The 18,318-nt window shown below is 38.4% G+C and overlaps 1 protein-coding gene across 8 annotated transcripts in view; it reads left to right on the top strand.

Annotated features, from left to right (window-relative positions):
* The window catches only part of FUT8 (fucosyltransferase 8), a 332,067-nt gene that overhangs the window by 297,732 nt on the left and 16,017 nt on the right, over nucleotides 1-18,318 (top strand). For all 8 annotated transcript variants that reach the window (XM_028117728.2, XM_028117600.2, XM_028117899.2 and 5 more), the window contains one exon: nucleotides 6,781-7,027. In XM_028117728.2, coding sequence (XP_027973529.1) covers nucleotides 6,781-7,027 — 247 coding nt within the window. The remainder of the gene's footprint in view (nucleotides 1-6,780; nucleotides 7,028-18,318) is intronic.

Genomic DNA, 18,318 nt, shown 5'->3' with positions numbered 1-18,318 from the left:
GTGGCGTGAAGCAAAAAATCTCTTCGGTCTTTTTTCTTTTGACACTGTCCTGCCTGCCTTATCCTGAACTACATAACTCACTAAGATATTACATATTTTCCATTAGCCGTTCTTTTACTCCCGTATCCAGTCTGTCAGAATAACATTGAGGTCGGTGAACCATGAGTCTGGTTGCTTTTGCAAGGCATTTCTGTACTAGTAAAAGCAGAAAATACCTCATAAGAATGCTGCACAATCATTCCCATAGTGTGATATGCTAATTCTTAAGAATGTTGCTAACACTGCACTTTGTTTCATATGATTGAATTTAGAACTCTTACTCAATTGGTTGAAGGCTTCAAACTGGCAGTAATAACAGTCTTTTGAGTTGTTGCTTAAGTAGAGCAGTGATAGAATTCATATGGCAGGCGACAGTTGCTCATTCAAGTTCAAGAAGAAATCTCTATCAGCCGCAGTGGTTGAAAAACAAAAGGAAAGTAGCCCAGCTGTTCACTTTTAATAGTATATCTTTCCTCCATATTTTAAATGAGAACAGAGCTCAGTCATTAAATGAAGATATAAATATTAATGTCATCATTGTTAAAAATCCTGAAGAATAGACCTCATACATTTATGTGACTTTTTTTTATGTCCCATCTTACTGTGTCCAAGTAAAAATCAAGAAGGTTCCCCCAGTGCCTCTGGAGGTCTCACCACAGCTAGTTAGCTTTCAGTCTTGATCTCCTTTTACTCGTACCTCCCATAACAAGTCTCAGAGAGTTTAGTAAGAATTTAAGCAGTCATATTTGGGCCACACAGTGTTAAAGCATGTAAATCCCAGAAGTCCAGAAAGTCTTTGTATATCTAATTTAAGCATACAAATTCTTTGCTGTAATACATATTACTAGTTTAGACAACTTACTGTCATTCTATGCTTTCAGTGTAGAACAGAATTTTGGTCAAGTCAATTTAGTGATGATAGGATGTCAGAGCTTTCAGATAGCCAGAGTCACTACCCTTCAGTGTGAACATTTGTTTATTATTTTGAAAAGATAAAAGCTGCCTATTATTCTTTTTTTTTAAGATTTTATTTATTTATTTGACAGAGACACAGCGAGAGAGGGATCACAAGCAGGGGGGAGTGGGAGAGAGAGAAGCAGGCTTCCCGCTGAGCAGGGAGCCTGATGCGGGGCTCGATCCCAGGACTCTGGGATCATGACCTGAGCCAAAGGCAGACGCTTAACGACTGAGCCACCCAGGCACCCCTAAAAGCTGCCTATTATTCTATTGCCTATGGTAAACAGTATGAATAAGATTTACTTTGGGTGTGTATCTTCTATACTCCTTTGGGAGTATATCTTTGGCTCACTGAAATTGGGAACTTTGATTATTTTTCCAAAAAATATGATGTTTTAGCACATAATCTCTTTTTTACCAAACTCTAGCTAGCTTCTTAAGAATTGTTCAGCAGAATTGATCCCAGGGTAAAGAACTAATATTTTTTTTGAGAATTACTATGTGTCAGGCATTGTGCTCAGTTTTCTCCATGTAATATCTCATCCTTAAAATAACTCGATGAATAAGATACTATAATTAATCCCATTTTACAGATGAAAAAAGTGCTGTTATCAATGCCATTTTCCAGATGAAGAAACTGGGGTGAAGTTAAATACAACTTACCCAAAGTCACACAGCTGTTACGTGATAGAGTATTTGAACATGAGTTTTTGTCATTCCAAAGCCCATACTTGTAATTGCTCTGCACTGTAGTCAAGATGCTGTGTGAATAGGCGTTTGCTTTACCATATTTGTTTGATGTCTCTCCCTTGGTCCAGCCTCATGTAGGGCCGTGAGTCTCAGCAGTGGGCACAGTCTTTGGAAAGGCTCTTGGGTATGATGGCATTTACCAGCTGTAACCATTCAAGGAAACCCTTAGAAAGGGAATTAAAACCTCATTATACACATCTGTACCTATTTGAGGGGAGTCTGGACATAATGTGGATATTGAAGGAAATCTCCTTAGGAGTCTTGAGACCAGAAAGCAGATAGCTTTTTTGGTTCAGAATTACCAAAGTGTTGCCTGTAATCCCCTCCTCCTCCCAAGTGAAATTTAAGTTGCAGATAGTGATGTTTTATTGGAGATTTTTCCCAACTGGCAACCCTATTCCAAACCTCTTTATTTGGACCATTTATATATGAATTCTGTCTTCAGGAGATTTTCTCCTCTTAAGTTCTGTTTCTCTCACAAGTCAGAGTGATACAGTCACTGAGTAGCAACTGAAGAGACAGTAAATGCAAAGAAATCTCATGGACTAGGACCCCAAATCTTTCCACCCTTGAAACATTTTTCATTATAGCAGAACCTGTTCATTCATGGTAGATGTTAAGGCCTTTCTGTTGAATCTACTAATGATTAATAATTCTAATTGACTAATTCCAGGGCTAGTGTCTCTGTCTTATGGCACATGGAATGATAACAGAGTAATGCTTTAAAAAATGGGGTTGCTGTGAATTGAGCAGCAGGGAAGAGGGCTTCTCTAGAGATACTTGCCTGCAGCTCTGGAGATCCTGTCAAAGAGCTAACTATGCTACTGGCAGAGGGCTGTAAGTGTACTAACAAGCCTACTGAGTCTTCCCTGCCTTTAGCAAAGAGAATGACCTTACAAAACAATTAGCAACAGGAAGAGGTAGTCTTGAAAATGAGTCTGAAATAATAATGACCATATCAGTTCAAGTTGAACTAGGCAGTCAGTTGTGTAATACCTAGGCTAGCTTGCTCTGATTCTTTCCAAAGAATCTTTTTGTATGACTTATACATACAGAACATTCTCTTGCTGGAAGGTTGATGCAGGGGTATTTTTTTTTTTTCCCAACACTAAATAAAGTCTTAATAGAATGGCAGGACACTCCTGATTGATCAAAAGGGGACATACTTAAATGCTTTGAAATATCTAGGTTCCAGAAAGCAGAATGTAATGTAAGTAATGCAGTAAACACTAGATAGAGTCTAATCCTGGCCCTTTATTAGCCTTATTACCTTTGAGAAATTTACTTAACCTCTCTAGTTTATTTCCTCTGTGAAATGAGGGAGTTTAAGTAAATCTGTGTTTCCCAAACTCTGAACCTACCACAGATTACTAGAGATTAATTTAAGTGGCATATGAGACAATTTCAGACAATTTCCTGATAAAAGATTAAAATAAACATTGAATCGCATAGTTGAGAAAGTTACTTCTTTTTCAGTCTTTCTAATTATGCCAGGCAAATTCTCAATTTGATATCAAGATATCTTTAATAGTTCTTTAACACTGGATAATTGTTTGGGGGTGGAGATGGGTAGGAATAGGTACTGGAAATCCTCTATTCCTCAAGAGTTTTGTTTTGTTTTGTTTTTTTATTTTATTGTGTTATGTTAGTCACCATACATTACATCATTAGTTTTTGATGTGGTGTTCCATGATTCATTGTTTGCTTTTAACACCTAGTGCTCCATTCAATACGTGGTGGGGGTGGGAGGGATGTGGTGGCTGGGTGATGGTCATTGGGGAGGGTATGTGCTAAGGTGAGTGCTGTGAATTGTGTAAGACTGTTGAATCACAGTCCTCAAGAGTTTCTATAGAAGAGAAGTGAATTCCATTCCTTCAAGGGGAAAGTACTGAAGTGCTTTTTTGCTTCTTTCTGTCTACCATTTCCCTTCCACTTGGAAGGAAAGTAGTATACAACTGGTGAGTTTAGGAGGAGGAACCAAATGTGTGAGGCACAGCCCTTTCTGGTTTCTCTCATGGTACAGCCCCCTCTCAGAAGGCATGTTCCTCCTCCCCTGTGTAATAGGCCATGGTTGACAAACTCTGCCTAGGGCTGGGTGGGAACTATTAGGAAACCCATAAGGCCAAAAATCCAAAACAAAGAACCACATTCTGTAGTTTATCCTTATAGTAATCAAGCTGATACTTTGATTGCCATTTTATTCTTCTCTGTCTCTCATTTGGTTTCAAACTCATAGGAGATGTAAGGGAAAAAGCAGTTATACCCCTTTAACATCTCTGATAATCTTTTTAAATAGAAATCTGGCTTGGGCTCAGAACCGTTCACGGGGAATAGTATCTGTATAGAATTTAATAATATGGTTTTGTTTTCAGTGAAGTTATTTAGTTGCCATCTTTAAAATAAATTCATGCAAGTTTTAAAATGAATTTTTAAAACATTAAACAGTACAGATAGTGCATAGATATGGTAAAAATTATAAAGTTCATACATAATTGACTAAAGTTTAGAAAACACTGAACAAAATTATCTCTAGGATCTATTCCAGATTTAAATTCTTTTGAATATGTAGACCAGTGGAATAAAAAATGTTAGGTGGTAAACCAAGTTAAAAAAGGAACCTTCTTATATAACATATGTAATATGTTATTTTCATTTATTTTGAAATATATCATTATTGAGGAAGCTAAACTTTTATTTTTATATAAATGAAAATGATAAATTCATAATATTTTACTAGGCAGTTGAGTATTGATATCTTTTTGATAGCATGTTTTTTGGTGATGATGTTTTGTTTTATTTTGTTTATTTTTCTTTCACTGAAAGCAGTCAGTTCTGGGAGAGGTTTTTGAACTAGAAATCTTGGAAGGCAAGCACCATGTTATTGTTGTATACTCTGCCTCATACAGTGTTTGGAATATAGCAGTGTTCAATAAATATCTGAACTGAATGAATGAATGAATGAATGAACAACGAATCAACAAAAATAAACTGAATTCTCCATCTTGAAGGTATAGGCATAGTTTTCATTTATATCTGAAAGCTGTCAACAGGACTAGCTGTAAGAAAGCTGAGGCCTTGGAGCAATCAGAAAGGGTAATACTTCTATATAAGTGAAAGACAGAGCTAGTTACACAGAGCATTTAGAATAACCTTGTTAGGAAGAAATCACAAAAGGAAGGTAGCCCTATTAATTTTGCTTTTGTTTATGGTCATATAGGAGAGGGTAGATTTTTCCTTTCTTTCTCTCTTTTTTATAAAAAAAACTGTTTTCCCTTCCTTTTTTTCTCTCTCATTCATGTACTACATCTCTTATCATGTCCATATCAGAGAAAGCACCCCAGTTTCCCTTGCCTTAGGGAGATTATTAGAGCTTAATTTAAAATGTAGCTCACTCTTGGGGCGCCTGGGTGGCTCAGTCGTTAAGCGTCTGCCTTCGGCTCAGGTCATGGTCCCAGGGTCCTGGGATCGAGCCCCACATCGGGCTCCCTGCTCAATGGGAAGCTTGCTTCTCCCTCTCCCACTCCCCCTGCTTGTGTTCCCTCTCTCACTATCTCTCTTTCTCTGTCAAATAAATAAATAAAATCTTAAAAAAAAATAAAAAATAAAAAATAAATAAAATGTAGCTCACTCTTTCCCCATACACTCTTAATTACAGTTTCTCATCTGATAGAGGTGCCCACTCCTTTCTTTCTTTCTTCCTTTTTTTTTTTTTTTTTTTTTTGGTGCCCACCTCTTTCTTAACTGGCACCCTAGGTGAACTGCAATACTGGTAAATTTTTTTATTGCCATTTATTCGTGCAACAAGTGTCATGTTTCAAGGGCTTCGTTCTAAGAATACTGAAATGAGTCTTACATATCAGAGAGAGAGAATATTAACCAGACATTTTTAATTTTTAGTTAGGCCAACTGACTTTCTAATAATCATGCAGTTGGTTTGAGTGATTACTTTCCCAGGTCATGTAATTTACCTTAAAACATTTTGCATATATGCAAAAAAAAAAAACAACTTGAGGACTGTGTTCCATTCTGGTAAATACATTTTAAATGTATTCTAGGTTTATTCTCTACAAATGCATTCTTTTTTTAATGGTCCAGTGATAAACTGTGATTCTAATTCATTATGCACAGTGACAACATCTTAAGTGGAGTCATTTTGTATGTTCGGGTTAATATTTTCTGTTATTGAAATTTAAATCAGTACATTTTATATTTGTGAAATTTCTGTGCCTCATGTCTTTATGTCTTCTCGTTATTACTATGTGGACTTCAATACGTAAATTCTAAAGTCCCTGGCTTATCCCATTTTGGGATGTTCATCTCATTGCCTTATAAAACTGGTAGAACAGCAATAACAATGATATAGAAGTTGGATTCTGAAACTAATCATCATCTACAAAAATTAGTATCTAATCTCTGTTCTAACTTTAAATTAATATCCAGGTAAATGATCAACATAGATTATATTATTATCATAATTAAAATAAAATAGACAATTTGGCCAAGAAAAAAGAAGACTTTAGAATTATCTGGTTTTTTTTCTAAAAGATATAAATGTGTGGTTTATAATTATAATCTTTAGGTATCTCTAGTATCACTGTGCTCTTTTAGCCATTTGCTATGACAGTCTGGAAGTTTGGAGAACACTTTATTGTCTAGTTCACAACAATTAAAAAAACAGAACTTTGCCTTGCTGGCTGTGTTCACTAGCAATACGGTTATTCTCTGACTAGATGCTTTGAGTGCCAGACACATCCTTGTCTGGGGCATGAGGTGTTGATACGGCAGCTATGTTATGACAGGAAAAAAAGAGAAAACTCCACGGACTTGAGAGGCAGACCAACCTAAATGTGAAATTCAGCTCTGTCACTTCCGTGCCAGTACCTTGGACAAGTGACTTAACTGCCTCTATAAAGTGAGAATTATAATACTGCTTCAGCCTTGCTCTAAGGGTGAAAGCATCTGGAGTGAGGTCTTCTTAATGGTAACTGTATGAGGAAAGCAGTGTGGTGATGGTACGTTTTGATATCCTCGCAGGTGAAGTGAAGGACAAAACTGTTCAGGTGGTTGAGCTCCCCATTGTGGACAGTCTGCACCCCCGTCCACCGTATTTACCCTTGGCGGTACCTGAAGACCTCGCAGATCGGCTCGTACGAGTCCACGGCGACCCTGCAGTGTGGTGGGTGTCCCAGTTTGTCAAATACTTGATCCGCCCACAACCTTGGCTGGAAAAGGAAATAGAAGAGGCTACCAAGAAGCTTGGCTTCAAACATCCAGTTATTGGGTAAGAATCTGATATAGTCCTCATAAAATGATATGTAGTAGCAGAGATATGTATAGTTTACAATATATTGTAAACTTTATGATACATAGTTTAATTTTCAGAGCCCCACCCAAAAACAGATGTTCCAGAGTTTACCTTAGGTCACAGGGAGATCATTTTTCCTTTGTTCAATTAGAACAGCTGAGTCATCATACTTTGTTACCTTCACTCGCTTGTCTATTCATTCAACAAATATATTAAACCCATATTTCTGAAATTAAACCCTGTCTCCTGGGGAAGCTAGCAAAATTTTATTTTATTGAGAGTATTTTGGATGTCATACATGACTCCTGTCTTATCCTAACAAGGCCATGAGATGAAGCTGTCACATTTATAGCTTTTCTTTTGTACTTTTTTTAGGCTTCATTAATTACCACTGGTGATTATTTTGCATTTTTTGATGTTCTGTTCTCTTTTCTGTCCTGGAAGCTGTTTTTGAGAATATAAGAGGACATTTATAGTGTAAGATAATGTTAAAATTATTATTTAAAATTATCTCTTGGCCCACTTGGGAATTATCATGTACATATGCAATTAGTCTCATGTTTATCTTCAGGGAGATGTATCAGGAAATCCTATGACCAAGGAGAATCCAAAGGAGCATCTTTGCTCATAAGTATATGCTCCTGTAAACATACATAAAAAAGTTATGGGAAGAAGAATTTTCCTGAGTCCCGGTGCCAGATTTCAGAGCTTGGGAAAATTTTCTTTGCTTAATGGAAAGAATACTGGACTGAGACTTAAGTGACCTGGCCAGTATCCCTGGCTTTTTCCTAATTCTGGACCAAGTAACTTATTAATGGTATTGGGCTTTCATTTTTCCATCTGTAAAATAGGGAAGGTAATAACCTGCCCTAAAAGTGATGATATGATAAGGAGGATAAAAAGATTTTAGTTCAGTGGGAAAAAAAAGTACTGTAAAATATTACTACCTTTCAGAGAGACTGATGCTAAAATAATTCCTGAAAATAAACTTGTAAGCTAGGCTGTGGCATTCTGTAGCTTATACTGTTTGTGATAAAGTCAGCTATTGAGTAATATTAATACATGTGTTGATTTATTCACTTATTTGCAGAACATTTATTGAATACCTGCTACTGTGAGGGACAGAGATTTTTTTTTTTTTAATGGCTTCTTCTAGCTTATTATAGTCTATTGGAAAAGACACATGCCCAGCTAACATTACATGGGTAGAATGTGATAAATACCCTAAGAGGTATTTATGAGAGGTCAGGGAAGAAAAAATGTACTTCCATCTGGCTCAGGAAAGTCTTCATAGATTCAGTGTTTGAACAGGATCTTGAAAGATAACAGTATAGTAATTAAATTACCAAAATGTCTTCAACTACATTATCTCATTGATCCTATAACACAGTTCTGTGAAGTGGGCAGAGGTAACCGTTTTACAGGTAAGGAACTAAAGGAAAGAAAATTTCTGCCCAAAGTTCCAGAGTTAATAAAGGCAAAACCAAGACTTAGACCCATTTTAACTTTGCTTGGAAGCTTCCCTGCAGACCAGAAAGCTACCCTAATTGTCCATGGACCATCCATCATATTAAGAGTTGGCCAAATATAGAAAATTGAAGTACCACAGATAATTATTTGTACATTGAGGTAGTGTGCCGTAATGAAAGAGAAGGACACTAGAATTCAAGAATCTGGGGGTACCATCTAGCTTCTACCACTAACAAATTATGTGAGTTTGGGCAATGTACTTGATAATTCTGGGTCTTCATTGATTGCCACTCTTTCCTTGTTTAAAACTGAAAAAACTAAGTTAGATGGCATCTAAGGTTTCTATTCACATATTACTAAACAATTAGATTTGTGTGTCCACCCAACATTCATTCATTTATTCATTGTATTTGGTGCTGTTGGAAATAAATAAAATCAGATTCCCTGCTCCAAAAGAGCTTGATATCTAATACAGATGACCATTGAACAATGCAGGGTTAGGACTGCTCACCCTCCATGCAGTTGAAAATCCATGTATAACTTTTGACTCCTCCAAAACTTAACTACTAATAAGTAGCCTGCTGTTGGCTGGAAGTCTTACCAATTACATAAATAGTCGATTAACACTTATTTTTTATGCTATATATATTATATACTGTATTCTTACAATAAAGTAAGCTAGAGAAAAGAAGGTGTTATTAGAAAATCATAAAGAAGAGAAAATAATTTACAGTACCGTACTATAAAAAGTCTGTGTACAAGTGGACCCACACCACTCACACCTACGTTGTTGAAGGGGCAGCTGTAGTGAAAGGCAAGTATACAACTTTTACTTTGCTGACAACTAGGTTGAAATGTATGTGAGAGAAACCAGCTTCCCTTTGCCTTATGTTGTCTTTGTATGTCTTCATATTTTTCACTGATAATGTCTTCAGAAGCATCAGTTTCCTTAACTATCTGATGAAAGACTTAAATTGACTTCTAATACCTTTCACAGGCCTAACATCCTGATTCTTCTCTAAAAACCATAATGCTCCTCTCTCAAATTCTTGATTCAGGCCTAATTTCAGGAGTACTTGGAGAATTGAGAAAATTGATGAGTAGTACTCTGCCACTACCCCAGCTGCTCCTCTTCCTTTGATTCTTCCTCTTTTGTTACAGCTCTTATTTGTTTTTATTTTCATTTTCATTTTCATATGTCCCACCCCACATCTTCCCTTGTGTCTTAGTCTTCATATGTATAGAAGTTACTGATCCCCATTTTGTTTATTTTTATTTTTATTTTTTTTTTTAATTTTTTATTGTTATGTTAATCACCATATATTACATCATTAGTTTTTGGTGCAGTGTTCCATGATTCATTGTTTGTTCATAACACCCAGTGCTCCATGCAGAACGTGCCCTCCTCAATGCCCATCATCAGGCTAACCCATCCCCCTACCCCCCTCCCCTCTAGAACCCTCAGTTTGTTTTTCAGAGTCCATCATCTCTCATGGTTCGTCTCCCCCTCTGACATACTCCCCTTTTCTTCCTCTCCTGTTATCTTCTTCTTTTTCTTTTTTCTTAAAATATGTTGCATTATTTGTTTCAGAAGTACAGATCTGTGATTCAACAGTCTTGCACAATTCACAGCGCTCACCGTAGCACATACCCTCCCCAATGTCTATCACCCAGCCACCCCATCCCTCCCACCCCCAACCACTCCAGTAACACTCAGTTTCTTTCCTGAGATTAAGAATTCCTCATATCAGTGAGGTCATGTGATACATGTCTTTCTCTGATTGACTTATTTCACTCAGCATAACACCCTCCAGTTCCATCCACGTCGTTGCAAATGGCAAGATCTCATTCCTTTTGATGGCTGCATAATATTCCATTGTGTATATATACCACATCTTCTTTATCCATTCATCTGTCGATGGGCATCTTGGCTCTTTCCACAGTTTGGCTATGGTGGACATTGCTGCTATAAACATTGGGGTACACGTACCCCTTCGGGTCCCTACATTTGTATCTTTGTGGTAAATACCCAGTAGTGCAATTGCTGGATCGAATGGTAGCTCTAATTTCAACTGTTTGAGGAACATCCATACTGTTTTCCAGAGGGGTTGCACCAGCTTGCATTCCCACCAACAGTGTAGGAGGGTTCCCCTTTCTCCACATCCCCGCCAACATCTGTCGTTCCCTGACTTGTTAATTTTAGCCATTCTGACGGGTGTGAGGTGGTATCTCATTGAGGTTTTGATTTGGATTTCCCTGATGCCAAGCGATGTTGAGCACTTTTTCATGTGCCTGTTGGCCATTTGGATGTCTTCTTTGGAGAAATGTCTGTTCATGTCTTCTGCCCATTTCTTGATTGGATTATTTGTTCTTTGGGTGTTGAGTTTGATAAGTTCTTTATAGATTTTGGATACTAGCCCTTTATCTGATATGTCATTTGCAAATATTTTCTCCCATTCTGTCGGTTGTCTTTTGGTTTTGTGGACTGTTTCTTTTGCTGTGCAGAAGCTTTTTATCTTGATGAAATCCCAATAGTTCATTTTTGCCCTGGCTTCCCGTGCCTTTGGCGATGTTTCTAGGAAGAAGTTGCTGCGGCTAAGGTCGAAAAGGTTGCTACCTGTGTTCTCCTTTAGGATTTGGATGGACTCCTGTCTCACGTTTAGGTCTTTCAACCATTTGGAGTCTATTTTTGTGTGTGGTGTAAGGAAATGGTCCAGTTTCATTCTTCTGCATGTGGCTGTCCAATTTTCCCAACACCATTTGTTGAAGAGACTGTCTTTTTGCCATTGGACATTCTTTCCTGCTTTGTCAAAAATAAGTTGACCATAGAGTTGAGGGTCCATTTCTGGGCTCTCAATTCTGTTCCATTGATCTATGTGTCTGTTTTTGTGCCAGTACCATACTGTCTTGATGATGACAGCTTTGTAATAGAGCTGGAAGTCCGGAATTGTGATGCCGCCAGCTTTGCTTTTCTTTTTCAGTATTCCTCTGGCTATTCTGGGTCTCTTCTGGTTCCATACAAATTTTAGGATTATTTGTTCCATTTCTTTGAAAAAAGTGGATGGTATTTTGATGGGGATTGCATTGAATGTGTAGATTGCTCTAGGTAGCATTGACATCTTCACAATGTTGATTCTCCCAATCCATGAGCATGGAACGTTTTTCCATTTCTTTGTGTCTTCTTCAATTTCTTTCCTGAGTATTTTATAGTTTTCTGAGTACAGATCCTTTGCCTCTTTGGTTAGATTTATTCCTAGGTATCTAATGGTTTTGGGTGCAATTGTAAATGGGATCGACTCCTTGATTTGTCTCTCTTCTGTCTTGTTGTTGGTGTATAGGAATGCCACTGATTTCTGTGCATTGATTTTATATCCTGCTACTTTACTGAATTCCTGTATGAGTTCTAGCAGTTTTGGGGTGGAGTCTTTTGGGTTTTCCACATACAGTATCATATCATCTGCAAAGAGTGAGAGTTTGACTTCCTCTTTGCCGATTTGGATGCCTTTGATTTCTTTTTGTTGTCTGATTGCTGTGGCTAGGACTTCTAATACTATGTTGAATAGCAGTGGTGATAGTGGACATCCCTGCCGTGTTCCTGACCTTAGGGGAAAAGCTCTCAGCCTTTCCCCATTGAGAATGATATTCGCTGTAGGTTTTTCGTAGATGGCTTTTATGATATTGAGGTATGTACCCTCTATCCCTATACTCTGAAGAGTTTTGATCAAGAAAGGATGTTGTACTTTGTCAAATGCTTTTTCTGCATCTATTGAGAGGATCATATGACTCTTGTTCTTTCTTTTGTTAATGTATTGTATCACGTTGATTGATTTGCGGATGTTGAACCAGCCTTGCAGCCCAGGAATAAATCCCACTTGGTCGTGGTGAATAATCCTTTTAATGTACTGTTGGATCCTATTGGCTAGTATTTTGGTGAGAATTTTTGCATCCATGTTCATCAAGGCTATTGGTCTGTAATTCTCTTTTTTGATGGGGTCTTTGTCTGGTTTTGGGATCAAGGTAATGCTGGCCTCATAAAATGAGTTTGGAAGTTTCCCTTCCATTTCTATTTTTTGGAACAGTTTCAGGAGAATAGGTATTAATTCTTCTTGAAATGTCTGATAGAATTCCCCTGGGAAGCCATCTGGCCCTGGGCTTTTGTTTCTTGGGAGATTTTTGATGACTGTTTCAATTTCCTTAGTGGTTATAGGTCTGTTCAGGTTTTCTATTTCTTCCTGGTTCAATTTTGGTAGTTGATACATCTCTAGGAATGCACCCATTTCTTCCAGGTTATCTAATTTGCTGGCATAGAGTTGCTCATAATATGTTCTTATAATTGTTTGTATTTCTTTGGTGTTGCTTGTGATCTCTCCTCTTTCATTCATGATTTTGTTGATTTGGGTCATTTCTCTTTTCTTTTTGATCAGTCTGGCCAGGGGTTTATCAATCTTGTTAATTCTTTCAAAGAACCAGCTCCTAGTTTCGTTGATCTGTTCTACTGTTCTTTTGGTTTCTAGTTCATTGATTTCTGCTCTGATCTTTATGATTTCTCTTCTCCTGCTGGGTTTAGGCTTTCTTTGCTGTTCTTTCTCCAGCTCCTTTAGGTGTAGGGTTAGGTTGTGTATTTGAGACCTTTCTTGTTTCTTGAGAAAGGCTTGTATTGCTATATACTTTCCTCTCAGGACTGCCTTTGCTGTATCCCAAAGATTTTGAACAGTTGTGTTTTCATTTTCATTGGTTTCCATGAATTTTTTTAATTCTTCTTTAATTTCTTGGTTGACCCATTCATTCTTTAGTAGGATGCTCTTTAGCCTCCATGTATTTGAGTTCTTTCCGACTTTCCTCTTGTGGTTGAGTTCTAGTTTCAAAGCATTGTGGTCTGAAAATATGCAGGGAATGATCCCAATCTTTTGGTACCGATTGAGACCTGATTTGTGACCTAGGATGTGATCAATTCTGGAGAATGTTCCATGGGCACTAGAGAAGAATGTGTATTCCGTTGCTTTGGGATGGAATGTTCTGAATATGTCTGTGAAGTCCATTTGGTCCAGTGTGTCATTTAAAGTCTTTATTTCCTTGTTGATCTTTTGCTTAGATGATCTGTCCATTTCAGTCAGGGGGGTGTTAAAGTCCCCCACTATTATTGTATTGTTGTCAATGTGTTTCTTTGCTTTTGTTATTAATTGCCTTATATAATTGGCTGCTCCCATGTTCGGGGCATAGATATTTACAATTGTTAGATCTTCTTGTTGGATAGACCCTTTAAGTAGGATATAGTGTCCTTCCTCATCTCTTATTACAGTCTTTGTTTTAAAATCTAGTTTGTCTGATATAAGGATTGCCACCCCAGCTTTCTTTTGGTGTCCATTAGCATGGTAAATGGTTTTCCACCCCCTCACTTTCAATCTGGGGGTGTCTTTGGGTGTAAAATGAGTCTCTTGCAGACAGCATATTGATGGGTCTTGTTTTTTAATCCAATCTGATAGCCTGTGTCTTTTGATTGGGGCATTTAGCCCATTTACATTCAGGGTAACTATTGAAAGGTATGAATTTAGTGCCATTGTATTACCTGTAAGGTGACTGTTAACTGTCTGTTGTCTGTGTTCGTTTCTGCTCTTTGCTGCTTTTAGGTTCTCTCTTTGCTTAGAGGACCCCTCTCAATATTTCTTGGAGGGCTGGTTTCGTGTTTGCAAATTCCTTTAGTTTTTGTTTGTTCTGGAAGCTTTTGATCTCTCCTTCTATTTTCAATGATAGCCTAGCTGGATATAGTATTCTTGGCTGCATATTTTTCTCGTTTAGTGCTCTGAAGATATCTTGCCAGTCCTTTCTGGCCTGCCAGGTCTCTGTGGATAGGTCTGTTGCCAATCTAATGTTTCTACCATTGTAGGTTACATATCTCTTCTCCCGAGCTGCTTTCAGGATTTTCTCTTTGTCTCTGAGACTCGTAAGTTTTATTATTAGATGTCGGGGTCTTGACCTATTTTTATTGATTTTGAGAGGGGTTCTCTGTGCCTCCTGGATTTTAATGCCTGTTTCCTTCCTCACATTAGGGAAGTTCTCTGCTATAATTTGCTCCAATATACCTTCTGCCCCTCTCTCTCTCTCTTCTTCTTCTGGGATCCCAATTATTCTAATGTTGTTTCGTCTTATCGTATCACTTATCTCTCGAATTCTGCCCTCGTGATCCTGTAGTTGTTTCTCTCTCTTTTTCTCAGCCTCTTTATTTTCTATCATTTGGTCTTCTATATTGCTGATTCTCTCTTCTGCCTCATTTATCCTAGCATTTAGTGCCCCCATTTTTGATTGCACCTCATCAATAGCCTTTTTGATTTCGATTTGGTTAGATTTTAGTTCTTTTATTTCTCCAGAAAGGGTTTCTCTAATAACTTCCATGCTTTTTTCAAGCCCAGCTAGTATCTTTAAAGTCATGATTCTGAATTCTAGGTCCGACATCGTACTAATGTCCGTATTGAGTAGGTCCCTGGCTGACGGTACTACCTCTTGTTCTTTTTGCTGAGGTGATTTCTTTCGTCTTGTCATTTTGTCCAGAGGAGAATAGATGAATGAGAGAACAAAAGGCTAACAGGTTTACAACGTCCCCAGCAAATATACTGTATACAAATCAGAAAAGACCTGAAACCAGGGGAAAAGAAAGGGAAAGAAAGAAAAAAGAAAGAGAAAAAGAAAAAAAAAAAGAAAAAAAAGATAAAAACAAAAACAAAACAATTCAAAAAAGGCAGAATATGATCAAATATGATCAGGCTAGTGCATAGATCAGTGCCACACACTAGATTTTGGGCGTATTTTGGTCTGTTAGAAAAAAGTGCCTCCTAAAATTTTAAAGGAAGAAAGACATGTATGTACAAAATAAGGGTTGATACAATGAGGGATGGAAGATGACTGTAAAGATGAAAATTATAAAAGATTTTATAAAAGGACTTGGTAAGATAAGTTGTTTGAAAAAAGAAAGGAGATTTAAGGAAAAAAAAAAAAAGGAAAAAGGGAAAGAATGTGATCAGGCAGGAGACTAGAACAAAGCCATACACTAGTGGTTTAGGGTATATTTTGATCTGTTAGAAGAAACTGTACCTCAAAATTTTAAAGAGAGAACAACTTATATATATATGCCAAAAACAAGGATAACTACTATGAAGGGATAAAATATGACTCTAAAAATGAAAAAAAAAATAAAAAGTTTTTTTTTTAAAAAAAAGGGATTTATAAGATGTTGGTTGAAAAAGGGAAAAAGAAAAATAAAAAAAAGTCAACAAAAATTAACTTTGATGAAATAATGAATCATGGTAAAAAAAAAAAAAAAAAAAAAAAAAGAAGCCATGAATCTATGTGCAGTATTCCCCTAGCGCTGGAGTTCTCCTATTCTCCTTGATCGATCAACTTGGTCTTGGCTTGCTGGCTGTTTGTGTTGATCTTCTGGGGGAGGGGCCTGTTGCTGTGGTTTCCAAATGTCTTTGCCGGAGGCGGAATTGCCCCGCCCTTGTCGGTCCGGGCTAAGCAAGCTGCTCGGGTTTGCTCTCAGGAGCTTTTGTTCCCTGCAAGCTCTCGGTACAGCTTTGGAGGACCAGGGCGAAAATGGCGGCATCCCAGTCTCCGCCCGGAGGAGCCGAGAACTCGGGGCCCCGCTCCTCAGTGCGCCCCCAGAGAAAAGCAGTCACTCCCGTGTCCCCGGTCTCTGGCCACACTCCGTGCTCACCCGGCCTGTGATCGAGCGTTGCTATCTCTGGCACCCGACCCCGCTCGGAGTCTCCAAACCCAGCAGATCCCTGCAGTGCGTTCCCGCACCGCTCCTCCCCGGGAAGGAAGGGGAGTCTCCCCGGATCTGCTGCTTGTTGGGTCCTTGCTGGGGGAGCCGTGCCCCGACTGGGCCGCAGATCAGTTTATGGCAACCCCGAGCTGAGAGCCCGCGACTCTGCTCCGTATCTGCAGCCGGCTTCCCCGCCCCGACACCTGGGAGCTCTGCCGCACTCAGGCACCCCCGGTCTCTCTGTGATCCCAAGGGTCCTGAGACCACACTGTCCCGGGAGGATTCCACCCTCCGCTTAGCCACTGCAGCGACCCTCCGCTGAGTCCCTCCGCCGAGCCAACTTTTAAAAGGTCCGATTTTGTGCTCCGCGGCTCTAGCACTTGCCAGAAGCTGCCGGCGGTGGCCCCTCCCCCGCCGTCTATCCTCCCGAATATCGCCTCAGATTCACTTCTCCGCACGTCCTACCTTCCAGTAAGTGGTCGCTTCTCTGTTCAGAGAGTTGTTGCTACTCTCCTGTTCGATCTCCTGTTGAGTTCGTAGGTGTTCAGAATGGTTTGATCCCTATTCAGCTGAATTCCTGAGACCAGACAAAATCTAGGTCTCCTACTCCTCTGCCATCTTGCTCCGCCCCCCCCATTTTGTTTATTTTTAAAGATACTATTTATTTATTTGAGAGAGAGTGCAGGAGTGGGGAGGGAAGGGCAGAGGGAGAAGGAAAAGCAGACTCGACAAGGACCCTGGGATCATGACCTGAGCCACCCAGGGACCCCTGACCCCTATTTTAAATGCTAGAGCTAAAGAAAGTACATGATGAAATTATGAGTAACAAATAGTGCTTCTTCTCATGAAGCTTTTCATTGAAATTCAGTGGAATTGTTCTTTCTGTCCCACTTCATCTCTGTGGAGCACAGTGAACAATTCCAATTTCATGAGAGAAGCAGTGATTAAGAAGGATGTGGGAAGAAAAAGATGATAGAATAGGTGTTCATATGATGGTATTCACATCTGAACTATAGTCTGGAATGCAAAGGAAAGAATACCTGCAGAGATATCAGATTAACTACAGTGAAAATAGACCCTCTCCAGATTCATAATGAAACGCTGGCCTTCGGCTTGACCTAAGGCCTGCCCATATAGTGTGACCTAAGGGGAAACAAATCTACCTTTTTCTTTTTCCCATACATGAATAGTATTTTAGTAATTTGGTAGGGGGGATGTAGGAAGGGCAAATTTAAGGAGAGTTTTAGTTTATGAAAATAAACTCTGACCATTATTATTTTCATTACAATTACTTTGAAAGCACTAAGATGGGAGGAGAGTACTGTGGAAGTCAGCACATATTCAGTGCAGGACAATGTAAGTCTTTGTCCCCAATTTTACAGTTTTAGAGCTTTTTTTAAAATAGGACAGCGGAGATCAATATCTGCTTGTGTTTGACAGAGTGAAAAACAGCAAAAGGAAATTCATTATGCATACAACAAAAGGGCTAGAATGTCTCCCTGAACTTAAAATAGTAAGAATTTTTAAAAGGTTTGCCTGCCTTGATTGTGCTATAGGAAGAATCCATGCAGGTCTGTGTTTTCCTCAGACAACTTTCAATTCTACAAGCTGGCAGTTACAGTAACTATACAGGGTATCATGAAGAAAAAGAAAAGTTGGCATCAAAATGTTGCAAAAAATATATTTAATATTCTGTAATTGTGAATCTTGGTATCATTTGTTGTCAAAAATCTTAAAAAGTTATATCCAGTTTTTATGGAGGGCTGGTTGGTATTTTGCTCCCTATATGGAGTATAACTCTGGAATCTTCCATTTATTTTACCATTATTCTTGGATATGCCAATTACCTTACAAGAAGGCATTCTTCAAAAGCTTATTTTTTAATTCTCCTTGTATTGTGTTAACATGCAAATATATTTAGAATATATTTGTTTGAATTTTTTAATATTTTTTTCCTAATGGCAAAATGAAAGAAAAATTCGTTTAAAATGTCTATGATGCCACCATGAATAACGGTATAAAGTTGAATACCCTATCA

The sequence above is a fragment of the Eumetopias jubatus genome, unplaced genomic scaffold (genome assembly GCF_037043125.1).
Source record: "Eumetopias jubatus isolate StellerSeaLion01/CBP00866 unplaced genomic scaffold, mEumJub1_p1.0 scaffold_7, whole genome shotgun sequence".
NCBI classification, from domain to species: Eukaryota; Metazoa; Chordata; class Mammalia; order Carnivora; family Otariidae; genus Eumetopias; species Eumetopias jubatus.
The sequence above is the reverse complement of the archived record's forward strand: the minus strand, read 5'-3'. Positions and strand labels throughout refer to the sequence as shown.